Source organism: Oryzias latipes, chromosome 24 (genome assembly GCF_053564925.1).
Source record: "Oryzias latipes strain Hd-rR chromosome 24, Olatipes_Hd-rR_3.1".
NCBI classification, from domain to species: domain Eukaryota; kingdom Metazoa; phylum Chordata; class Actinopteri; order Beloniformes; family Adrianichthyidae; genus Oryzias; species Oryzias latipes.
The window spans coordinates 2,063,032-2,088,402 of record NC_136260.1 but is presented as its reverse complement, the minus strand read 5'-3'; the positions used below and the strand labels follow the sequence as shown (position 1 = coordinate 2,088,402).

Here is a 25,371-nt window from a genome sequence, read left to right as displayed (position 1 = left end):
AATACCTTATACAGATACAGGAAATACCCCGCGGGGTAATAGCATCTGCCTCCCAGCAGGACTGCCACAGGGGCCCCAACGTCAGAGAGCAGGGAGGCATAGAGGGACAGAGAGGGCAAACTCCAGCCCAGCCAGAATAAAAGCCCCTGCTGTGCCATGTGGCCCAGCGTGGGCCCCACCTTCAGAGAGTACCCCCAGCCACAGACGAGCAGCCCACCACCACCCCAGGAGTTCCGGGCATCCATCCCAACCCCAGGCACGAGCCAGGGCCTCCAGGGGAGACCCGTCCCATGCTCCAGGCAGCCACCCACCCAGCCTGCTGGAGTGTGTGTTGAAGTTTATATTGTCATGGGGTAAAGGGGTGTGTGTACTGAAGGGTGCAGTTAAAATTTGCGGGTAGGGCGCTGAGAGAATATCTGCTTGCTGGTAGGGATGTCTAAGCACCCCCCACCCCCACCCCCCCCGCGAAGGGTCCTACGTGTCTAAGGTGCAATTAAAACCCGAGAGGGGAGCATAGAGGCGGCAACCATGGTAGAGGGGGACCCTGCCAAGGAGTCCCCCCTCCCCCCAAATCATTCTTACAAGTGGTGGTATGAGGAGTGTTGGGCTCAGGTCTCCCCAGCCCAACAGGGGCCCCATTACTAGAAGAGCCGACCCCCCCAAGCCCCACATCTCCCATACCACACAAAGAGAGAGTAAGAAACTTCTGCTTCTTACAGAGAGCTATCATACAGCTCTGTATGACAGCACAACATGGCCTTCAGAAGCAGCAGCTTTCTGGCCTCCAGGGGGCGCAGTACTTGGTGAAAAGGCAGACATAAGAAGTGGTAGGAGGTGTGAAGCAGCTGACCTTGTCTCTTTTGCTTTTCTGCAGAGACATTAAACCAGACAACATCCTGCTCGATGTGAACGGTCACATTCGGCTGGCAGACTTCGGGTCGTGTCTGCACATGATGGAGGACGGCATGGTAACACACACTCACTCCAGTTTAACACACACTCACTCCAAGTTAACACACTCACTCCAAGTTAACACACACTCACTCCAAGTTAACACACTCACTCCAAGTTAACACACACTCACTCCAAGTTAACACACACTCACTCCAAGTTAACACACTCACTCCAAGTTAACACACACTCACTCCAAGTTAACACACACTCACTCCAAGTTAACACACACTCACTCCAAGTTAACACACTCACTCCAAGTTAACACACACTCACTCCAGTTTAACACACACTCACTCCAAGTTCACACACTCACTCCAAGTTAACACACACTCACTCCAAGTTAACACACTCACTCCAAGTTAACACACACTCACTCCAAGTTAACACACACTCACTCCAAGTTAACACACACTCAATCTAGTTTAACACACACTCACTCTAGTTTAACACACACTCACTCCAAGTTAACACACACTCACACTCCAAGTTAACATACAATCACTCCAATTTAACACTCACTCCAAGTTAACACACACTCACTCTAGTTTAACACACACTCACTCCAAGTTAACACACACTCACTCCAAGTTAACACACACTCACTCCAAGTTAACACACACTCACTCCAGTTTAACACACACTCACTCCAGTTTAACACACACTCACTCCAAGTTAACACACACTCACTCCAAGTTAACACACACTCACTCCAGGTTAACATACACTCACTCCAGTTTAACACACACTCACTCCAGTTTAACACACACTCACTCCAAGTTAACACACACTCACTCCAAGTTAACACACACTCACTCCAAGTTAACACACACTCACTCCAAGTTAACATACACTCACTCCAGTTTAACACACACTCACTCCAGTTTAACACACACTCCAAGTTAACACACACTCACTCCAAGTTAACACACACTCACTCCAGTTTAACACACACTCACTCCAGTTTAACACACACTCACTCTAGTTTAACACACACTCACTCCAAGTTAACACACACTCACACTCCAAGTTAACACACACTCACTCCAAGTTAACACACACTCACTCCAAGTTAACACACACTCACTCCAAGTTAACACACACTCACTCCAAGTTAACACACACTCACTCTAGTTTAACACACACTCACTCCAAGTTAACACACACTCACTCCAAGTTAACACACACTCACACTCCAAGTTAACACATACACACACTCCAAGTTAACACATACACACACTCCAAGTTAACACACACTCACACTCCAAGTTAACATACAATCACTCCAAGTTAACACACACTCACACTCCAAGTTAACATACAATCACTCCAATTTAACACTCACTCCAAGTTAACACACACTCACTCCAAGTTAACACACACTCACACTCCAAGTTAACACATACACACACTCCAAGTTAACACATACACACACTCCAAGTTAACACACACTCACACTCCAAGTTAACATACAATCACTCCAAGTTAACACACACTCACACTCCAAGTTAACATACAATCACTCCAATTTAACACACACTCCAAGTTAACACACACTCACTCCAATTTAGTCAGATTTCAATTGTCTTGGCCAAATCTGGTTACTCTTTTTTTTTGAGTCCCCTGATAATGATCTTTGATGTGATTTCAACCTCAGGCAAATGAATCGGTGCATCCGTAGTAGTTGTACCTACTGATCTCTGCTTGGTCAGGGGGCTAAAGCTCCTCCTCCTGTGACCACTGCAGGTGCAATCCTCGGTGGCAGTGGGCACCCCGGATTACATCTCACCAGAGATCCTGCAGGCGATGGAGGACGGAATGGGTCGTTACGGGCCTGAGTGCGACTGGTGGTCCCTGGGAGTCTGCATGTACGAGATGCTTTTTGGAGAGACGCCTTTCTATGCAGAGTCGCTGGTGGAAACTTACGGCAAGATCATGAACCACGAGGTGAGACGGCCAAGTGACTGCAGCTCCTGGAAGCGGTTTAAAGATGTGAAGGCTTCTCATTGCTGTGGAACATTGATGCCAGCATTTCTGAAGCTCAGTTTCTTGTCCTCAGCTGCTGTTTTCAGGTCTTCTGTCTCCAGACTCTCGCCCCACTTTCTAAATTTGAATGTGTCCCTTGTTGGACAGACAGCCTGCTCTCCATTTCTGCCTTCAGGTCCCCTCTCCTCCTGAAACTGCTTTATTTTATGGGTCCAGGAGCGTTTCCAGTTTCCTTCTCATGTGACTGACGTGTCGGAGGACGCCAGGGATCTGATCCAGAGGCTTATCTGCTCCAGGGAGCGTCGCCTCGGACTGAATGGGATCTCAGACTTCAAGAGCCACTCATTCTTCAAAGGGATTGACTGGGACAACATCCGCTCCATGGAGGCGCCCTACATCCCTGACGTGTCTTCACCTACAGACACCTCCAACTTTGATGTGGATGATGACGTTCTGAAGAACCCGGTGAGGACTGAGCCTCTTACCACCTGGCTTTAGCCCCCTCTTTTCCAGTATGCAGGTGATTCTGAGTCTGTTTCTATGCAGGACATTGGACCTCCGGTGTCTCACTCCGGCTTCAGCGGCCAGCATCTCCCCTTCGTTGGCTTCACCTTCACCACTGACAGCTGCTTCTCTGACCGCTGCTCCATCAGCAAGGCGGCACTGGGAGTCCTGCAGAAGGAGGGGGAGGTTAAAGGGCGGGACGTGGAAGCCTTCGAAAGGAGGATCCGATGCCTGGAGCAGGAAAAACAGGACCTGAACCGGCAGTTGCAGGGTGAGAACGGCTTCTGCATCATCTCAGTTGGTCAGCATGGACTGTGGCTCTGCCGTGACTTGCTGCTGAGATACTGAGCTTGCTTTGTGTCTAAACCTGCAGAGTCCACTCTCGCTCTGCAGGCTCCGTCTCGAGGAGGAACACTGTCTCGAGACAAAGAAATCAAGAAGCTAAATGAGGAGATCGATCGCCTCAAGAAGAAGCTGGCAGGTCATAACGTAGCAGCATCACCAACACATCCTTGAGGTCTTTTTCTGTCGTGTCACATATTTAAAGCCCGCTTTTGCGATGGTGCAGACTCTGATAGGTTGGAGCACCAGCTGGAGGAGGCAGTTACGCTCAGACAGGACTACGAGAGCTCAGCCTCCAAACTGAAGGCTTTGGAAAGGCAGGTGAAGGCCCTGAGACAGGAGAAGGAGGATGTCCACAAGGTAACTTGGGCGGTTCTCTACTACGGGTGTCCCTCAACCCCCGGGCCGCAGAAAGAAAAAACATACATACACTTATATTATTTCTGTTTTGTTTATTTTCTGGTACTGAAGGTAGTTTTATTTTGAAAAACTACAGAATTCAGTTCCCCTCATCCGTCTGTCCTGACGTTTCACGTGTCTTTAAGTAGCTGCTCGGACCGCTGAGTTATTAACCCAAAGCTAATAAAAAGCAAACAATAAATGTATTTGGAAAGTTTCTCTGGGGAGAAAAGAGTCAGTGAGGAAACCGGAGAAGAGCCTTCAACTACAAGGAGACAGAAAGCTGCTCCAAAGCCGGGAGTCTTCCTCCAAATACGGATTTATTGAGACGGTTGTTCTGACGGCCCAGAAGCCTCTCAGCCTGATGTGCAGCGATAGACGTGAATGTTTCACTCTCAGATAATGAAGTTACAGACACGGTGGATTCACGTCAGCATCCACCAAGACATTAAAAGGAAAATCTTAATCACAAAGTTTAAGTTTAAACCAACCGCAAACCTTTAACAGAAAATAAAGAGTCAATCAAATAAAATTGTGTTCTGATCTGTGGACACTTGTAAAATGGACATTTATGAATTTTCCTGCAGCATGAGTGAATTAGGCAGAAACCTGTTAAGAAACTTTGGCACAGAAAATGTTCCTCAGGATTGACGTAAAAACCAAACAGGATCAATCTTCTTCCCTGAAAGCTGATCTGAGGTTGAATTGTCAGTGTTGTATGAAAATAAACTAATGTTGCTTTTATTGAACGGTTTACAAATCAGAAACGACTTTTACAAATCAACAACTTTGTTTCATTGAATCTTTCCATCTGTAATATTTTCTAATTCTAAACTAAATTTCCTGTAGTAGAATTTAAATGTTAAGTTTTTAGTTTTTCAGAAACCTGAAGCTCAAAATATTAAATGTAAACTTCGGCTTCTTTCAAACCGGTACGTGGCCTGAAAGGTTTGGAGACCACTGCTCTACCACATCCTGTACTATTACTGTGTACTACAGCTCAGAACTACACTCAAATACACACAATGTATTTGGAGTACAGACTAAAACTCTGTAGTTGTGTCTGTCCTGGTCCTTGAGATCCATCACCCTGCCTGTTTCCCATTTCTCACCTGCTCTTCTTGCTGCTGATTACCTAAATCACCATAAGGAGATTCCTGATTAGATCTCAAGGACCAGGATTGGGAATCACTCCGGTTGCTGGTAAAAGCTGGGCTGGGCATGTCCTTACCTGTTACATCCCTCCTTGAGCAGCAGCTGAGTGACTCTCTGGAGCGGATGAGGAGTCTGACGAAGGAGCTGAAGGATGCACACTCCCAAAGGAAGCTGGCCCTGCAGGAGTACTCGGAGCTGTCTGAGAGGATGGCTGAACTGCGCTCATCCAAACAGAAACTGTCCCGCCAGCTCCGGGACAAAGAGGAGGAGGCAGATGTGCTCCTGCAGAAGATGGATGCCATGAGGCTGGAGATGCGCAAGATGGACAAGAACCGCAAGGAGGTGAGATTTAGGCAAAGGCATCACTTAAAATGTTCCACTTGCAGACTCTTGATGGACTTAAAGTGACCTGTTTGTTTAAATGATACCAGTCCATGGCAAACAGTTTCTCTGTGCTAAAGGCTCCAAAGAAGACGGTAGTTTGACCTCAGGGCTGGTGTGAAGAAGAGTCCTGGTCACGGTGCATTAGTCTCTTATGGCCACAAGGAGGCAGCACATACCACTACTTGGCTTCATAGCTATTCTGGAGGTCCAGGATTCATTCAGAAAGGATGATACCAGCTCTGACAGTCTGACTGGGTGCACATGGACCCCGTGGGACCGTCACAATAAGAGCCTTTTTCTGATGTGTTTGGCAGTTGGAGGCACAGCTGGATGAGGCAAAGGCAGAGGCGTCGAAGGAGAGGAAGCTCCGGGAGAACAGTGAGGTTTACTCCAAGCAGCTGGAGACAGAGCTGCAGGGGCTGAAGGTAAGAGGCCACGCCCACTCACCTGTCACGCTGATTCTAAAGCAGACCAAAAGCCTGGTTTTTGACTCCAGTCCCAGCAGGGCCAGGGCTCTGCTGCAGCCGGAGCAGAGTCCCAGCAGGAACTGTCGCGCCTGAAGGCAGAGCTCGACAAAAAGGTCCTGTTCTACGAGCAGGAGTTGCTGCAGAGAGACCTGTCCCACTCCACAGAGATGAAAAACATGCGCAAAGATCTGCAGGAGTCCGAGGGAGCACAACTAGCTGCCAATAAGGAGCTGCTCCAGCTCCGAGAAAAGTTGGACAAAGCCAAGAAGGAGAGGTGAGATGACTACTGGTTGTGCCCAGAGCTGTGACGGTGTGGGATTTATGATCACCGCGGTGATGAACCAGCATGGGGCACGGTGTTGCGGTTAACTGCACCCCCCCACACCCCCCACACCCCAAAAAAACAAAACAAAAAAAACAACACACAAAATCCCCTGGCAGCCGCGTCGGAAAAATACATACAATTACAGTAGTATTCTTTATTGACAAATAACAGTAACAACTAACTATCTTCCTATCTGACTAACTATACAGGTGTTGTACAATGACTGTGTGTATGTGTGTCAGCACGCTGTGTGTTGGAGGAAGGAGCGCACACACGTGTGTTGGGGGTGTGTGTTGATTCTTCTGCTCTCTAGCTGCATGCGAGGCTTCACCTGTGCTCTCTGGTACAGACATCTTCTCAGAATATTATTTATTGCCCAGTAATAAACAGACTGCAGACACTGTCACCTTTCTGCTAGCCATGAAGCCTGACACCCATGAAGAACGCGGGGCAGGAGGCTCCGCCTTTGTTTATACAGACACGTAAAATTGTGCTGCACAAAATAGTTCCCAAACAAAACATGTACCGTAATTTCCGGACTACAAGCCGCTACTTTTTTTCCTGCGCTTACAGCCCTGCGCCTTGTTCAGTGACGCGGCTAATTTATGGATTTAATTGGCGGCCGCCATGTACGTACTTTCGATCTCAGTGAATGGTTTGAATTCTCTATCTAACACCAAGCACAAGGCATTTATATTCAACACACCTCTAAGCAGCCAAACAGCATGGACCTCACTTCAGGTCTTAGAATCTTCAGTCATGGTTCAACAAAACGAAACACGCATGCCCAGCCGCATCCCAGAATCCTTTGGTGCCATTAGACCCAACGTGCACGTGATCGCCACTACAATATGATGAAGCTTTCAAGTTAAAAGCAATCGTTAAAAGCAGCGTGAAAAATCCACCATCACCAACGGGTTTGGAAAAGCCGCTCTGCTGCTGACGGAAAAGCTGCAATCTGCAGCTGGCTGCACGTAAATATGTGGGAATAACATCAGCCTTTATTTTGTCAGGACACGACTGGAAACACTAATCGACGATCGTTTTTACGGTTTCTAAGGACTGAGCTGAATTTTGCTTTGAAAAGCTCACAGCCTCCGTGTGAGCTGGAGACATCTTCTCCTGCTGCTCTTATAGAGCTGCGGGGCCGATGGCAGTCTGATGGCTCCCACACGTAAAAACGCATCCACCGATTGCTCTGCACAGACACGATTTGCTCCTTCCACCGGCTCAATGGGGACGAAGTGCTCCTCCTTGAAGCTGCCCTGGCCAGAGGTGTCGGAGTAGATAGGAAGGGGAGACAAGGAGCGCGCGGGGCGAGCGCGGAGCGCAGAGGCTTCTGACTTCTGACGCGTATCGCGCTGAGGCGCGCGCTTTTCAGTCGCGCGCTTTTCAGTCGCCGCTGCTTTATTTTACCGGGGTGTTTTTTTTAACCAGTCCTGTTACTCCCATAACGCTGCCGCGACACAAGCGGAAGGAGAGCTTTTCCCGTTCACCCCTCCATGCACTGCTGATACTTGCTCATACACGTACAACAGTGTGGCGAGCCGGGCGTTGGCCCCGCCTTTAGCCCCTAAGACTCATGGGAAATGGGGAATCGCGGATGTAAATTTCCTCATCATAACTGAGGGATGTAATGTTGATTATATGGTTACTGTTTGTAATTTTATGTATGATACCTAGATTGTCAATAAGTAAAAAAAAAAAAAAAATGAAATAAAACACCATAACTGAGGAACCTAGAAGACCTTCTCTGTCAACGACGTCACCTCTGTTTGGAGAGGGCTTAGGCAAATCACGAACTACAAGCCCAGAGCCCATCATGCTGCTGACGACCTACAACTGGCTGAGAGGCTTAACACCTTTTATGCCAGGTTTGAGGTCCCACAACTCTCCTCCTCCCCCCTCACTGAACAGGTTTCCTCAACACTTTCCTCCCCCACCACTATCACTGCTCCTCCAGCTCAACGTGCCTGACTCCACCTGCAGGTGGATCACTGACTTCCTAATAGACCGGAGGCAGTGTGTGCGGCTGGGGAAGAATGTCTCCACCACCCAATGCATCAGCACAGGAACTCCACAGGGCTGTGTACTTTCCCCTCTGCTCTTTTCCCTGTACACTAACTGCTGCACCTCCAACCATGACTCTGTCAAACTGATCAAGTTTGCAGATGACACCACATTCATCGGACTCATCTCTAATGATGATGAGTCTGCCTATAGGGGGGAGGTGGACCGGCTGGGTTCGTGGTGCAGCATCAACAACCTGGAGCTGAACACTCAGAAGACAGTGGAGATGATCGTGGACTTCAGGAAAGTCACAGCCCCCTCATCCCCTCTCATCCTGACAGACTCTACCATCACCATTGTGAACTCTGTCTGTTTCCTCGGCACCACCATCACGCAGGACCTCAAGTGGGAGCCATCCATCTGCCTTCTCCTCAAAAAGGCCCAGCAGAGGATGTACTTCCTGCGGCAATTGAAGAAAGCCCGCTGCCGGCCCAGATGATGGTGCAGTTCTACACGGCCATCATTGAGTCCATCCTCACCTCCTCCATCACCGTGTGGTACACTAGTGCCACAACCAGGGACATTAACAGGCTACAGCGTATTGTGCGCTCAGCAGAGAAGGTGATCGGCTGCAGCCTCCCATCTGTCCAGGAACTATATGTCTCCAGAACCCGGGGACGTGCAGGCCGGATAGCTGCCGACCCTTCTCACCCTGGACATTACCTACTGAAACTACTCCCTTCAGGCAGGAGGCTAAGGTCCATCAGGACCAGAACCTCCAGACACAAGAACAGTTTCTTTCCCTCTGCAGTCAGACTCTTAAATGCCCTGTAACCCCCCCCCTAAATTTCACGTCAATGTCCAACCAGTCACCAGCCCACTACCTGCACCTTGAACATTCTCAGTTTGCACTGTTTTGACACTCCTTGCACTACTGACTCTATTTATAGTTTTTGTTCAGTCCATTGTGTAAAAATTTTGTTGCTTACTGTTCTTCTGTTTTATGTTGCACATTTGCACCGAAACAAATTCCTACTCTGTGTAGCTACACAGAATATGGCAATAAAAACCTCTTGAATCTTGAATCTTGAACTTGTGAACAGAATAGAGTTCCATGCTGTTTGACAGATGTTGACATACTCAAATACATGAGCCTGAGGTAAAGCTGACTCCACCCACAGTGTGCTAATGAATCGCACTCACTCTGGGACTCAGGACGTGATCTGTCAGGATGACAATGTCGCCTAACACATGCGCGGCTTGCACTTTGACGCGGCTTGTGTATGTTTAAAAGTAATTGAACACGTGAAAATGGGTGGGTGCGGCTTGTAATCGGGTGCGCTTTGTAGTCCGGAATTTACGGTAGTGATATTCATGGTAATCTAACAATGAATGCTCATGTTTGGTGTTACAGAGTGAAGGAGAACAGTAATAACCCCACACAAAATCCTCCGGCGGGCGGCCGTGTCGTGCACTCAAGAACGCACGCAGCTTGTAATGGAAATGAATAATTAGAATGCAGTAAATTTGTCGTATTTCCTCGTCGGACAGAAACGTCTGTTGTAGAATGAGGATGTGTGTGTGCTGCTGAAACTGCACACGTGTGTGTAAGTAGAGGGAGCCGCGTAGAGGGGGTGAAGGAGAACAGTAATAAAAGGTTTCCCCCAGAAACCCCTGAAGTCTGAACACAGGACTAGCAGAAAAAGTACATTATCAGCAAAGATGAATGTTTTAATTGTTTATTATAGTTCCAATCACGCAGCAAATGCAGAACTTAAAAAAAGAAATTCCCCCAAAAAAGTGCGGTGATGAGGTCATGTGATGCGGTTATGGTCACACCCCTAGTTCTGCGCTGCACTTGTCCCTGAACTGCCTGCTGCTGTCTTACTACATCAGAGGAGGTTCCCACCTCTATGACACATGTGGGTCTTCAGTGTTGGACTGAAACGTGGCTGCCAATCCACTTCATATCAATGTATATCTGCAGTAAAAATGAACGTTTACCAGCAAGACTTAACGTCTGTATCGGGCCGAACAAAGAATAAACTGGAGAAAGAGAAGGGGTCATAGTAATGGATCTGGATTGACATTATCTTCATTTTCATGTATTTCTGCAGGCAAATAGAGATGGATGATGCTGTTGCTGCTCTGAAGGAAAAGTATGAGCGCGAGAAGAGCCTGCTGACAGAGGAGAACCGTAAACTTAGTGCAGAGACAGATAAGGTGTGAGCCTCCTCCTGCAGGATGTGTGTGTCATGTGTGTACGCAGCTACAGGACCTGTGCTCTCCTCTCTAGTTGTGCTCCTTCGTTGATGACTTGACTGCTCAGAACCGACAGCTGGAAGACGACCTGCAGGACCTGTCCTCCAAGAAGGAGAGCGTGGCTCACTGGGAGGCTCAGATCGCAGAGATCATCCAGTGGTAGGTCACTTCTCACAGGGTTTCATTTGATGGTTGGTGCTCAGTCAGCAGGGGGCTCTTAGTTCAGCTGTTTTGACTTTGTTCAGGGTCAGTGATGAGAAGGATGCTCGAGGTTACCTGCAAGCTCTGGCCACCAAGATGACAGAGGAGCTGGAAACGCTGCGCAGCTCCAGTCTGGGATCCAGACCTCTGGTAAGAACCAGTCCAGTCTGGCTGCTAATGGGCCCACCTCAAGGCCTGCTCCTTCATGGACTGGCAGGTTTGTCTTCCTCACGTCTTCAGGGACTCAGTGTGTGTTCTAACCCCCCGAGGACAGAGCTCCCACACTTCTTACAAATCCTTGTGCTTCTGTGAAAGGAGACAGGAGGGTGAGTTGGTTTGAGGCTGGGACTCAAAGGCCAGGCCGGGGTCTTCTTGGTCTGCTTTAGGAGGAGATCCTGTCAGTCCACAGAGACCCTGGTGGACCCTAAAAGAGGACTCTGTCAGACCATACAGACCTCGCTCACCCCAGGACCCCACTGGTGGTGCTGCAGGGAGTGTGCACTAATCATGTGACCTGCTCTGACGGGCCCCCTTCACCTTTACTGGTATTTACGTGTTTCACCCGCACAATGTCCACAGAAAAAGAAAACATTCCCGAACATTTCCAGGCTCTCCATGTGGTCTCCCAGCTTCAATGATTGTGGGGGCCACCTGTGTGCCGTGTACAGATATACATTCTTCCCCTGCAGACAGCCCACATCCACCTGGAAGGGCAGTCTGGGACTAAGGCTGTAATAAAGCAGGTGGGTGTTGGTCAGCATGGCTGCTGACTCTGTCCCCCCCCCCTCTGCAGGACCCGCTGTGGAAGGTGAGGCGCAGCCAGAAGCTGGACATGTCCGCTCGTCTGGAGCTACAGTCTGCTCTGGAAGCTGAGATCCGAGCCAAACAACTGCTGCAGGAGGAGCTCCGCAAAGTCAAAGCTGCCAACATCAACCTGGAGAGGTCAGAGGTCACACTGGCACACACAGCCCACATGGTTGCACCCCTGCTCACCTGCACCTGTCTTTCTGTATGCAGTAAGCTGAGAGAGTCTGAGGACAGGAGCAGGGAAGCCGTGGAGCAGATGGAGAATCTGAAGAAGGAGGTGGAGGAGAGTCGCTCTCACCCCGAAAAAAGTGAGGAGCGCTGGGGTGGGGGGTATGGGGGGGGGGGGTGTTGCTCTTTAGAGAGGAATATAAGATGGAGCTATACTTCATGCTGTGGACTTCATCTGATGTTTCCCCAGCATAACCAGTTCTAGATGAGGAAGTTTAGGCTCTGACTAGTAAGTGCTGCGTTCAGCAGCTGTGACCCTGGTAAACTGCTGGGTTCACCGGGGTCAAAGGTTGGGTGTGTCCCAACGCTGGTGCCCCACGTCCTCCATGGTAAATGGTGTATACTCGTATAGCGCTGTCTACCTTCCTCAAAGGCCCAAAGCTTCACAGTCTCCAGACGGCAGAATACTGGCGCCAACCTCCCACCAGAGGCAACGTGGGGTTCAGCGTCTTGCCCACTTCGACAGATGGGCGGGGAAGGCGGGAATCAAACCTGCAATCCTCCGATCAGAGGTTTGCCGCCCTTCCATGAGCAGAAGGGCCAGGCTTTGATGACATCACATCCTGTTATGATGGCTCTTCTCTAAATATGACTCCTGGTTTTTGCCAGCTGTTTGTAATTCACCTTCTTGTGTTTTGTTTTGTCGGGGTCTCGGTGAAGAACAAAGATCCGCTCGGGTTCTGGAGCTGTAGGTTCTGCAGAGTTCTGAACAGATCTCCTAAACCACTGCTGTGTCTGCAGGTCTGAAGCTTCAGGACTTCCAGGACTCCATCTTTGAGTACTTCAACACATCTCCTCTGGCTCCAGATCTCACCTTCAGAGTGAGTTGCTCATCTGCCAACCCCCCCCAGTCATAGAGTCATGTGACTGTTGAAGTCACATGTGTGTTTTGAGCAGGTTGCGTCCTCGCAACTGTTTATCTCCTTTTCTGTCCATAGCAGCCAATGATGCAGAGATATCCTTAGATCAGTGTTTTTCAACCTTGTCTGAGCCGCGGCACACTTTAACCTTAAAAAAAATCCCTCTGCACACCAGCATCCAAAAATTAAAAAAAAAGGAGAAAGTCATAGTCTGTATTGATCTACAGCCCCTCCACAATCTCACATGCATTTTTGAGATAATTGTTGCAGAAAAAGCTGGAAACTGCAGCTGTTTTTTTCTAAAAGATGCAATAAAAGTTAAGTTAGAAGATTTAAAAACAGTTTGTGTGTTCGTTAGTTTCAAGACGTTTAACAACAGATCTCCTTTTGCGCTGTCACTCTCACAACCCAATGCATCATGGGAGATGTAGTGCATAAAACGGCCGAAGATCGGTTTTCGGAGCTTCATTGTTTTGTTCACTTGTTCCACGGTCTGATACCGGATTCTGTGGAAAGCTACACCGCTAAAGACGAGCTTTAGCTGGTATTTCTGTTAGAACTGAGCGACTTTACGAGCTAAATCGGGACAAGGAAGTGAAGACTTTAAGCACTTCTGATTGGTCAGACCGATGACATGTGATTAACCCCCCCAACACGGGACTTTTCCAAAATACAGCCGAAGGTGCAGCTGAATCGCGGTACGTCATTCTTATCAAAATGTCTTTAATAAAATAAAATAAACGCAAAGAAAAAGTATTTTACGATCTTTTATATTCCTAACTACTCAGTGTTTTCTCAGGGCCTGTTTGGATGAACAGAGAGCTAAAATCCTGGAGATGGTTAATGTTTTTAGATCAGTTAATGAGGGCAATTTCACACGGCACACTTGACCATCTCCCACGGCACACCAGTGTGCCGCGGCACACTGGTTGAAAAACACTGGTGTAGAGCAATCAGATGGTGAATTGTTATGCATGAGGACAAACGGTTCTTCTTTTTGTACCACAGAAGAAGGTGGTCAGTCAGAAACTCCACCTACTTTTCAGAGGTCATGACTCTACCACCTCCATGTTGATGTCACAGCCTTGTTGGGACGTGGTGGCCAAAATCCACCAACCATCCATTGGATCATCTGGATCATCCAGGGTTTCATGGCACTCATCAGTGGACTGTTTGAAAATGAGTCTTCATGCATGTCTGGGTCCACTGCAGCCGTTTCTGTTTGGGACTGTTGTTTAGGGGTTAGAAGGTTTAGATAGAACTGCAATCCTCTGGAGGATCCTCCACCTTGATGTTGGTGGGACTCCAGAGACTCCAGCAGCTTCAAACATGTGCTTGCTGCTTTGTAATGCTATTTCAGCAGCTGCTCTCTCAATCTGATGGATCTGTCTGGTAGAAACCTTCCTCATTCTGTCTTTATCTGCACCAACCCGTGTGTCTCTGAATCAGCCACTAATCTCTTCATAGTACGATGATCACGCTGAAGTTTTAGTGAAATATCAAAGGTTTTTATACCTAGTTTAAAGCATTTAACTACTTCATGCTTTTCAGCAGCAGAGATCCTTTCTCTTTCCCATATTACTTGAAAATGTTGGTCTTAAATACAATTTGCATAATAATTTGGAACACGCTGTAATCATCTATTATTATTACTTACATGTCACTATTATCGTTGCTATTTTTACTTGATTGTTAAAGCAAATTCACAGAAGTGCTCTGTTTAAATGATAAAAAAAGATTATTAAGTTAAAAATAGGAAAAAACCTGGATCCATGTATGAATGTGTCACTAGAGGATCAGATCTGGACTCTGTATCGGGCCGGAATAACCTGATCAGGACGTCTTTAGTCCAAAGGAAAAATATTGTCCTCATAGTTTGTGTTCTTTTGCCCACAGACCTCGGACATCGACCCTATGCCTCTGAAAGCCGACGCCACGCCCTCCTCCTCCCCCTCGGAACTGGAGGTCGGTGAAGGTTTCTTTGTTTTGTACGAACTCTTTAAGGAAAATGCCTGAACTGCTTCTTGGCTGCTTCAGCAGGAAGGACGTGCAGCTTTAGGACCCATCAGCCCCTCCCCCAGCTTCTATAGCTCTACAATTACTGCACCAAACGTAGGCCCCGCCTCCCCAGGTGTGTCAAGCTCTCACTGCATGCATGAGCTTTAATGGCTGCTGTCTCATTTCAGCCCAAAGCTCACCAACTGAGCATCAAGACCTTCTCCAGCCCCACCCAGTGCACACACTGCAGCTCCCTGATGGTGGGCCTCATTCGACAGGGGTACGCCTGCGAAGGTAGGCCTGCACACCAACGCTCCATGTGCTCCTCTGAATCCAGCCCCTCACAGCCACAGTGGGGCTCTCTGTTTCCTCAGTGTGTTCCTTCATCTGCCACGTGTCCTGCAAAGACCACGCCCCCCTGATCTGTCCCATCCCAGCAGAGCAGGCCAAGAGGCCGCAGGGCATTGACGTGCAGCGGGGCATCGGCACGGCCTACAGGGGCTACGTGAGGGTAGGACCACAGCGCAGCTGCATCTTCCCCCCTCCCCATCAGAAAATGAAAGAAGGCGACTTCTCTGTTGTTGGGATTTGTAGCATGTTTCTGTTTTCCACCTGTAACCACCTAACTGGAGCTTCAGACTCATCATCCAGCACTTATCCGGGGGGGGGTCCAGATCATCTCTGCCAGCTGTGGGAAGAGTTGGACAATATCAGTTGATTCATAAAGACGTTGTCAGATAACTAAACAGGGAAGCGAGGAACATTAAATCAGGGCTGAGCAATGGGACCAAAACATAAAATACCTCATTATTTCACAGTAAAGTCAATTACCAACTTTTCTTTCTGCTACCTTTTACTGTCTGTACCAAAAATGAGAAATCACTCAATATATTTGACACAAACTATTTTAGTTTGAGATTTTATTTGAAAATATGCTCAAAACCAAAGTTCATCTAAATCCAAGCTGTATTAATGTTTGTAGATCAGATGTTTGGGAGTATTTCATAAAGAGAAATACTTCTCCCCCTCCACAGAGTTTGTTTTAGGTGTAGAAACAAATTCTTGCTAACAACAGCCTCTATAGATTCAGCTGTGTGTGTTTGATGCTGCAGCTTGAAGTCACTGCTCCACTGACCTGCAGTCACTAGAAGAGGAAAAAATCCACCTGCTAAATATTACAGGATTTTACCGAGAAGCAATGTTTCATAAAATGATATTATATTGAATGTAAACAGAGAGGAAGTCATTACATTATTATTTTCAAAGACATTTTTCTAGCTAAACTCCTTCATTGATTGTGAATCCGTCTTTTCTCTCTGCTTTTGCTGTTTTCACTGTCCAGGAAGTGTTTTTCCTAAAGTCTATCACAAATGAGTCGCTTCTGTCCTCTTTAGCACAGCTACAAAGCCCCCCTGTGAACACCCCCACCCCATGAGGAGAGCACGCTCAGTCAGTCACCTGGAGTCTGAACCAGATGAGGCTTCTCTTGAAATTCTTTAAAGGAAATTGCGTAAAAGAACTTGATAAACAGTATGAACACGGTTTTAATTTGATCTACAAACTCCATGCATCTGGATCATCCGGGGTTTCATCAGTGAACTGTTTGAAAATGAGTCTTCATGCATGTCTGGGTACACTGCAGCCGTTTCTGTTTGGGACTGTTGTTTAGGGGTTAGAAGGTTTAGGTAGAACTGCAATCCTCTGGAGGATCCTCCACCTTGATGTTGGTGGGACTCCAGAGACTCCAGCAGCTTCAAACATGTGCTTGCTGCTTTGTAATGCTATTTCAGCAGCTGCTCTCTCAATCTGATGGATCTGTCTGGTAGAAACCTTCCTCATTCTGTCTTTATCTGCACCAACCCGTGTGTCTCTGAATCAGCCACAAATCTCTTCATAGTACGATGATCACGCTGAAGTTTCAGTCAAATATCAAAGGTTTTTATACCTAGTTTAAAGCATTTAACTACCGTAAATTCCGGACTACAAAGCGCACCCGATTACAAGCCGCACCCACCCATATTCACGTGTTTGACTGCTTTTATACATACACAAGCCGCGTCAGAGTATAAGCCGCGCATGTGATAGCCGATGTTATCATCCTGACAAATCACGCCCAGCATCCCAGAGTGAGTGCAATTCATTAGCACATTGTGGGTGGTGCCACCTTTGCCTCTGGGTCACGTATTTTAGTGTATCGACATCTGACAAACAGCATGGACCTATATTCTGTTCACAAGTCCCTCAGTTATGGTGTTTTTATTTCATTTTTTTTTTACTTATTGACAATCTAGGTATCTAACATAAAATTACAAACAGTAACCATATAATCAACATTACATCCCTCAGTTATGATGAGGAAGTTTACATCCGCGATTCCACATTTCCCATGAGTCTTAGGGGCTAAAGGCGGGGCCAACGCCCGGCTCGCCATACTGTTGTACGTGTTTCGGAATTAGCAGCAGTGCATGGAGGGGTGAACGGGAAAAGCTCTCCTTCCGCTTGTGTCGCGGCAGCGTTATGGGAGTAACAGGACTGGTTAGAAAACACAACGGTAAAATAAAGCAGCGGCGACTGAAAAGCGCGCACCTCAGCGCGATACGCGCGCCTCAGTGCGGCGCGTGCGTCAGAATTCAGAAGCCTCTGCACTCCGCGGACGCCTCTGCGCTCCGCTCCCGCCCCGCGCGCTCCTTGTCTCCCCTTCCCATCTACTCCGACACCTCTGGCCAGGGCAGCTTCAAGGAGGAGCACTTCGTCCCCGTTGCGCCGGTGGATGGAGCAAATCGTTTCTGTGCAAAGCAATCGGACTTAATACTGTACGTTTTGTGTATGAGGGGCGGGTGCGTTGTTACGTGTGGGAGCCTTCAGACTGCCATCGGCCCCGCAGCTCAATCAGCAGGAGAAGATGTCTCCAGCTCACACGGAGGCTGGGAGTTTTTCAAAGCAAAATTCCGCTTTTACGGTTTCCTTAGAAACCGTAAATGGAGTATACATTCACTCCATGCGCTGTTCTCTCCGTCACGCAGCAAACCGGCTTTTCCAAACCCGTTGGTGACGGTGGACTTTTTTACGCTGCTTTTAACGATTGCTTTTAACTTGAAAGCTTCATCATAATGTAGCGGCGATCACGTGCACGTTGGGTCTAATGGCCCCAAAGGATTCTGGGATGCGGCCGGGCATGCGTGTTTCGTTTTGTTGAACCATGACTGAAGTGTCTAAGACCTGAAGTCAAGTCCATGCTGTTTGGCTGCCAAGAGGTGTGTTGAAAAAAATGCCTCGTGCTTGGTGTTAGATAGAGAATTCAAACTATTCACTGAGTTCTAAAATACGTACATGGCGGCCGCCAATTAAATCCATAAAATAGCCGCGTCACTGAAAAAGCCGCAGGGCTGTAAGCGCAGGAAAAAAGTAGCGGCTTGTAGTCCGGAAATTACGGTACTTCATGCTTTTCAGCAGCAGAGATCCTTTTTCTTTCCCATATTGTTGAAAATGTTGGTCTGTTTTAGGCCTGCACAATATACCGCAAATTTATCGTTATCGCAATATCAAGCTGTGCAATATGCATATCGCAAAAGACAGCAAATTTGCAATAAATGGCTACCTTAGATGTGGCCAAACAATCTTATGGCAGCTTGAAGTGTTTAATGGATTGAAAGAATCCCTTTCTGCATTTGACCAATCAGATGGACCCCTTCACGTTGTTAGCTAATCGGATGGCGCCCTATTATGTTGTATGTTCGCCTCCTATGTCAACAAGGGTCATTTGTAGTATAATTTTTAAGCTGTTGTAATGGAATGGGTATAATATTTTTGGTTGTTTTGCTAATTGTTTATATACCGCAAATGATATCGTTATCGCAATATTAATTACTAATATCACATATCGCGTGTTTTCTTCATATCGTGCAGCCTTAGTCTGTTTACTAATGTGGAACGTCCTTCTTTAGTAGTTTTTCCTTTAACTGATCTCACCTGTCAAACTAATAATTAAAGATGTCTGAGATTGATGTCAGTGACCCAAAGGATTCAATTGAAAAACAAGGAGTTTGATCTTTTTGACATTTAAATACAATTTGCATAATAATTCCAAACACACTGTCTTTACTCACACACACATTCACTCATCCAGAGCAGGATAGCTGCCATGTCAGGCACTAACCAGCCAATGTGGGGTCTGAGGATGCTAAACACACATGAAGGGGCAGAAGTGATCATGTGATCTCCGTGTGTGTGATTGAACCTCTGCTCTATAGCAGATCAAGATTCCACTGCCAGATTCAAACATACCAAATCCCATGACTTACTTTGCCACTGAAACCATACAGATGTTAAAACCACACAGGTGAAGTTTGCCAGCAGGTGTTCACTCTGAAGCCCCTCCCCCATGCAGGACTACAAGATGAGGCCTGTTGACTGAAGTCTCCTCCTCTGGGTTTTTGTGGATGTCATGTGCTCGCCTGTCAAACTTTATCAAATAGATAGAAGTGCGGTGACAAACTTCACAGGCTGATCCGATTGGCAGCAGGATTCAGGAACTTAGCAGACGCTCAGACCTGCTGTCAGAAACACAACAGCTCCAATCTGCTTCTCTCAGATCCCAAAGCCAAGCGGCGTGAAGAAAGGCTGGCAGCGAGCCTTCGCCATCGTCTCTGATTGCAAACTATTTCTCTACGATGTCCCAGAGGGGAAGTCCACCCAGGCGGGGGTAGTGGCCAGTCTTGTTCTGGACCTCAGGTAAGGGGAGGGGCATTTGAGCTGCTCCCAGAGTGTGTCTTCTTTGAACATGCAGCACTTCTGTGTTCAGGGACGAGGATCTGTCTGTGAGTTCAGTGATGGCCTCTGATGTGATCCACGCCACCAGGAAGGACATCCCCTGCATCTTTAAGGTTGATGGATGCCCCACCCCTCCTCAGCTGACCGCCGGTCTGTGAATCAAACTGACCGTCTGTCGTTGTGAGCAGGTTGCCTCCTCGCAGCTGATGTCACAGCTGTCGTCAGTGTCCCTCCTGGTTTTGGCGGAGAGCGAGGCAGAGAAGAAGAAGTGGGTTCGGATGCTGGAGAGCCTGCAGAGCATCCTGAGCAAAAACCAGCTGAAGAGCCAGCAGGTCCATCGGCTGCTTGAAGCCTACGACGCCTCGCTGCCGCTCATCAAGACCACGCTGTCAGCTGCCGTGCTGGGTTAGTGACGGTGCTGCTGGGGTTGTTTGGGTCGGCTGGTTCTGTAAAATTAAAGCTGTTCTAATTTTATGTAGACCGAGAGAGAATCGCTCTGGGAACAGAAGATGGGCTCTTTGTAGTGGAGCTCACCAGAGACGGTGAGACCGCTGCTCAGACCGACGCCTTCTCAGAGTCACAGCCAGGCCGCCCGCGCTGACCTCTGACCCCTCTGTTTGCAGTGATCGTCAGGGCCGCTGACTGTAAAAAAGTTCATCAAGTTGACCTGGTCCCAAAGGAGAAGATTATCGCTGTCCTGTGTGGGCGGAACCGCCACGTGCACCTTCATCCCTGGGGGGTTTTGGAGGGGGCTGAATCTTTTTTTGACATCAAACTGGCTGAAACCAAAGGCTGCCAGGCTCTGTGCACTGGTGTGTTGCGGCAGGGGGGCCCCGCCTACCTTCTGGCTGCTGTTAAACGTCAGGTAGAGAGCAGTCTTCCTTTAGTCTGCTTTGTCCCACTGTGGATCCGGCTCATGAGGCTCCTCCCCCTTCCAGGTTCAGTGCTATGAGATCACGCGAGCAAAGCCGCACTACAAGAAGCATTGGGAGGTGCAGGCTCCAGGCACGGTGCAGTGGCTGGGGATGGTCCGGGACCGGCTGTGCGTCGGCTACCCCTCCGGCTTTGCTCTTTTAACCCTGCAGGGGGAGTCGTCCCCCATCAGCCTGGTAAGCCCCGCTGACCCCACCCTGGCTTTTCTGGCGCAGCAGCCGCTGGACGCCCTGCACGCCCTGGAGGTCGGCTCCAGCGAGGTGCTGCTCTGCTTTAGCCAGCTTGGCATTTACGTGGATGGACAGGGGCGCCGCTCACGGGCCCAGGAGCTGATGTGGCCCGCTACACCGCTGGCCTGCTGTATGTCCCCGTGACCAGGGGTTTTTGAGGGTTGAGGGGGGGTGCCATTCACTGATTCTGTACTTACCCTCCTCTCTGCCCCTCAGGCTCAAACTCCTCCCACCTCACGGTCTATAGTGAGTACGGCGTGGACGTGTTTGATGTGACGACCATGGAGTGGGTGCAGACCATCTCTCTTTGCAAGGTAACCAATTGTAGACGCACGAGCACCGCTGGTGCACAGCTCACTGCTGCTGGAAACACGTGTGGCCTCGTCCTTAGATCAAACCCCTCAACGTGGAGGGGACGCTGAACCTGCTGAGCTCTGAAGCCCCCCGCCTGATTTACTTCAGCAACGCCTCCTCAGGTAAACTCACACCTCATCCATCCTCTGTGCCCCCCCCGCCCCAAGCCCTCCAGCTGATCTGTGTCCATCTGTGTGACCTCAGCGGGTGACCTGACCATCCCAGAGACCACGGAGCACAGCCGGAAAGCGATGGTTCGAACCCGCAGCAAAAGGAAGTTTCTCTTCAAGGTTCCTGAAGAGGAGCGGCTGCAGCAGAGGAGGTTAAGAACAACACATTGGCATGTGACCTGCTCCTAGCTCCGCCTCCAGCGTTTTCTTAAACTGCATGATTGCTTTAGTTTTCACATTGTTGCCCCCCCCTTTAAAGATTTTTTTACTAATCTCAGTGGTGTTACAGTAATGTTTACCATGAAATCCAAAATTGTGTATTTTCACTGACTTCTTTGTATGTGTGTGTTTTTATGTTCTGTGTGTGTATGTGCGTGTTATATGTGTGTGTGTGTGTGTGTGTGGTGTTGTAGGGAGATGCTGAAGGATCCAGAGTTGCGGTCCCGGATGATTTCTAACCCCACTAACTTCAACCACGTGGCCCACATGGGACCAGGAGACGGCATGCAGGTCTTGATGGACCTCCCCCTGGTGAGCTCGCCTCCTCTCTGCTTCTCTGCTTCTTGCTCCTGCTGCATGAACCTCCCCCACCTCCTTTTCTCTTCCTCCCTCCTGTCTCACCCTCCTTATCCGTCCTTCTGCTTGGTGTTCAGGTTGGTGACCTCAGCTCCCTCTCACCCTCCCTGTCTCCCTCCCCCTCCTCTTCCTCCTCCCGTCACACCCTCATCTCTCCCCCCTCCAACTTTGAGCACGTCTATCACATGACGTTGGCATCGGCCGGCGCCTTCTTGCAGAAGGAGGCCTCCTCCTCTTCCTTCTCCTCTCAGCAGAGCCTCCTGCAGCCTTCCTCCTCCTCCTCCTCATCTCCTTCCATCTCCTCTCTGGGAAGGGTAGGCTACCTTCTCCTTCTTCACCCCCCACCCCCCCTTCAGAGCAGATGACCTCCATAAACTCTTAAGTACTGCAAACCTGCAGGTCCTGCATGTGGACACTTGTGTTTGTTGTGGACCTCAGCTTGGACTGGGTTGACGGGTGTTTATGGTTCTAAACCCGCCGTATGACTCTAGTGTGTGACACGCTTCCTACATACATGCAGAGTGTGATGCCCTCGTCTCAGGATGAGCCCAGTAAAGATAAGCCACGCCCACTATCCAGTATCTCCCGACAACACCGGAGCAAGTCTAACGTCTCGCGCACAGCTTCAGGTGAAGACACACAACACACACACACACAGCTGAGTGACTCGTGTTTCTGTCATGCCTTTTAGTCTGAACAAATCACCAAAACTGTTGACAAGAGTTTTTTAAATTAGACTAGAGTTACATACTTTCATTTATTATTGTGATGTCATACTGGAGATGTGATGTCATCACAGCTTGCTCTGTCATTGGCTTAGATTTTGGAGGAGGAGTTCCAACCCGCAGCGCCGGTGAACTAGACCAGGACCTGGAGCGAGAGGTTGGTTTTTAGTTCAGGGATCCACACGTGTGCAGCGGCAGAAAGTTCCACGTCCCAGCAGGGGGGCTGTTGGGCGTCCCAGCAGAGGGGCTGTGGGGCGTCCCAGCAGGGGGGCTGTGGGGCGTCCCAGCAGGGGGGCTGTGGGGCTGTCTGCATACCTGTGGCAGGAATTGTTGTTAGCAGTCAGTGTCCGACTCAAGGGAGCATCTTTAGTGTGAACAGCAGAGGTTCAGACTGTGGGGAAAACAGAAGCTTGACCCAGCTGTGGTCAGAGACATGCTGGTCCTCCCGCTCGTCCAATAGGAGCTGTGACCTGTTGGGGTCACGGAGGTCTGAATAGTTTCATATCCAAATGCATTTAGATTGTTAGCAGTGATGACATCAGAGGCTGAACATGAACAAAGCAACGAGTTGTAGATGAAGAAAATACAATCAGGTTTTCTTGGTTGACCAACCTCAAACGTTCTCTCTCTCTCTCTCTCTCTCTCCCTCAGCCGGACTCGGACTCTACCAAACACTCGACCCCCTCCAACAGCTCCAACCCCAGCACCCCCCCTAGCCCAAATTCCCCCCACCGCAGCCGGCTCACGCTTGACGGTCTGGACTCTGAGCCGTGAGGCTCGCGCCCCCTACTGCACACAGCGGTGGCTCCGCCCATCACCTGAGCCAATCAGTCTGCAGACTGAATGTGGCTTTTACTTCCTAGATTTTATTGCGGTGGGGAAAAGGGGCTGCTTTTATCTCCTCTTGCACCCTTGCCCCCACCCTGCCTCGTGGTTGAAGCCCAAGCTGAAGCTACGCTCCCCTGCCGTGGATCTGCCCCCACCGTGACCGTGAACCTCATGGCGTGGGCTGTGGGAATGCTTCTCATGCTTTGCTCTAATGTCAGGCGTGTTGTGCTGAGCTGTGGCAAAGCCGACAGGCAGGAGGAGGAAAACAAACACTGTATCAGTTTGAAACCTTTGTTAATGTTGCACATCGTCCTTGCTGTTGGAAAAAAAGAACCTTTCATATTGGCAGTGATGAATTTTCCCTTGGCTACGCTGTAGCCTGACCCCCCCCCCCCCCCCCCTCTGCTCTGGCAGCACCAGGTGACAAGCTGGGGGTCGGGTGAAAACTACTGCTTCTGTTTCTTACAAAATTAAAAAGATATTTGTAACTTTAAACTGTTAGCAGCCGAAAGCCAATAAACTAACCTGAAATGGGTGCAGCGTCAGTCCTTTAGACTGTTTGATCTCACAGAAGGTTCAGACTGCAGGTCCAGAATGTGGTGAACGGATTTCAGCGGTAAACAGAGGGGACTTGAGGAGGAAGTTCTCTGAACACCAAGATTCTACGGTTTACCTGTAGAGGAAAATAGCTGCTTGTTTCATCTCTTTGAAGTCCCACTGGGATCAATCTTTGACTTATGATTATGCCGTTTGGAGATGAGATTAAAAACTGTTCTTTTCTAGACATAGTTTCTGCCGAGCGGCAGGAGTTCATTCGAAATTCACCTCTGAGTTGTTGGCAGGACTGTTGCTGCAGAGTAAGCCTGCCCCCATTTCCCATCATTTCTTTGTTCACACTCTCTCCCACTAGCTTACAGCCCCTCACACCCCCAATCTAACGTTAGCGCTGCAACAAAAATGAGAGCAATATCGTATCTATCCAGCTGTACAGTTCTGATCCAGATTCCAGCTCAGACCAGGAAAACAAAAACGTTGGTGGATCTGTGTCTGCAGGTGGATGGTCAGAAAGGGGCGGAGCTGGGAGACTCTGGCCCGCCGACTGGATCACCTGTCACAGCTACAAGCTTTTTCCAACAGCATTTTTTGTCTGCTCCTAATTCACAATGATTTGAATAAAAAATACTTAAACACAATTTTAAGTTAATGTTTCTTTATACACACTCACCGCCCACTTTCTTAGTTACCTCACTAGGACCGGGTTGGACCCCATTTGTCTTCAGAACTGCTGTAATCCTTGGTGGCATGGATACAACAAGGTTCTGGACACATTCCTCAGAGAGTTTAGGTCCATGTTGACATGACGGCATCACACCGTGATGATTTGTTGACTGCACATCCATGATGCCGATCTCCTGTTCCACCACATCCCAAAGGTTCTCTAATGGGTTCTGGTGACTGTTTGAGTCCAGAGAACTCATTGTCTGGTTCAAGAAACCAGTCTGAGATGATTCCAGCTTCCTGACATGGAGCCTGATCCTGCTGGAAGTAGCATCAGAAGATGGTTCACTGTGGATGGACATGGTCAGCTACCATAACCAGGTAGGCTGTGGTGTTGGAGCCATGCACAATAAGTACCAAAGTGTTCCAAGAAAATATCCCCCACACCAATTTACCACCACCAGACTGAACTATTGATTTAGGGTAGGATGGATCCATGCTTTCATGCTGTTGACTCCAATTTCTGACCCTACCATCTTATTGTGACTGCAGAAATGGAGACTCATCAGACCAGAAAACGTTTTTCCATCTTCTATTGTCCAGTAAGTCTGTGAGTTTTAGGTAGTTAGTTTCCTGTTTGTCTGACAGGAGAGGCACCTGGTGAGGTGTTTAGCTTTCTTCCCCATTC

The 25,371-nt window shown here is 48.7% G+C and overlaps 1 protein-coding gene across 4 annotated transcripts in view; it reads left to right on the top strand.

Annotated features, from left to right (window-relative positions):
- Window positions 1-24,658, top strand: part of cdc42bpb (CDC42 binding protein kinase beta (DMPK-like)) — a 29,809-nt gene extending 5,151 nt beyond the window's left edge. Inside the window, exons 6-38 of one of the 4 annotated variants that reach the window (XM_023952860.2) lie at window positions 875-968; window positions 2,698-2,898; window positions 3,154-3,402; window positions 3,484-3,712; window positions 3,815-3,922; window positions 4,010-4,143; window positions 5,437-5,679; window positions 6,036-6,146; window positions 6,218-6,462; window positions 10,641-10,746; window positions 10,820-10,944; window positions 11,031-11,136; window positions 11,780-11,928; window positions 12,004-12,101; window positions 12,763-12,842; window positions 14,778-14,846; window positions 14,922-14,993; window positions 15,068-15,173; window positions 15,254-15,390; window positions 19,471-19,610; window positions 19,681-19,762; window positions 19,838-20,054; window positions 20,129-20,191; window positions 20,273-20,514; window positions 20,588-20,942; window positions 21,029-21,126; window positions 21,204-21,288; window positions 21,371-21,488; window positions 21,750-21,867; window positions 21,990-22,226; window positions 22,433-22,541; window positions 22,733-22,794; window positions 23,289-24,658. In XM_023952860.2, the coding sequence (XP_023808628.1) occupies window positions 875-968; window positions 2,698-2,898; window positions 3,154-3,402; window positions 3,484-3,712; window positions 3,815-3,922; window positions 4,010-4,143; window positions 5,437-5,679; window positions 6,036-6,146; window positions 6,218-6,462; window positions 10,641-10,746; window positions 10,820-10,944; window positions 11,031-11,136; window positions 11,780-11,928; window positions 12,004-12,101; window positions 12,763-12,842; window positions 14,778-14,846; window positions 14,922-14,993; window positions 15,068-15,173; window positions 15,254-15,390; window positions 19,471-19,610; window positions 19,681-19,762; window positions 19,838-20,054; window positions 20,129-20,191; window positions 20,273-20,514; window positions 20,588-20,942; window positions 21,029-21,126; window positions 21,204-21,288; window positions 21,371-21,488; window positions 21,750-21,867; window positions 21,990-22,226; window positions 22,433-22,541; window positions 22,733-22,794; window positions 23,289-23,411 (4,711 nt within the window). In that variant the 3' untranslated portion in view covers window positions 23,412-24,658. Of the gene's footprint in view, window positions 1-874; window positions 969-2,697; window positions 2,899-3,153; window positions 3,403-3,483; window positions 3,713-3,814; window positions 3,923-4,009; window positions 4,144-5,436; window positions 5,680-6,035; window positions 6,147-6,217; window positions 6,463-10,640; window positions 10,747-10,819; window positions 10,945-11,030; window positions 11,137-11,779; window positions 11,929-12,003; window positions 12,102-12,762; window positions 12,843-14,777; window positions 14,847-14,918; window positions 14,994-15,067; window positions 15,174-15,253; window positions 15,391-19,470; window positions 19,611-19,680; window positions 19,763-19,837; window positions 20,055-20,128; window positions 20,192-20,272; window positions 20,515-20,587; window positions 20,943-21,028; window positions 21,127-21,203; window positions 21,289-21,370; window positions 21,489-21,749; window positions 21,868-21,989; window positions 22,227-22,432; window positions 22,542-22,732; window positions 22,795-23,288 lie in introns of all 4 variants that reach the window. The other 3 variants (XM_023952859.2, XM_078943098.1, XM_023952861.2) reach the window with 3 other exon arrangements.
- Window positions 24,659-25,371: the final 713 nt, after the last annotated feature.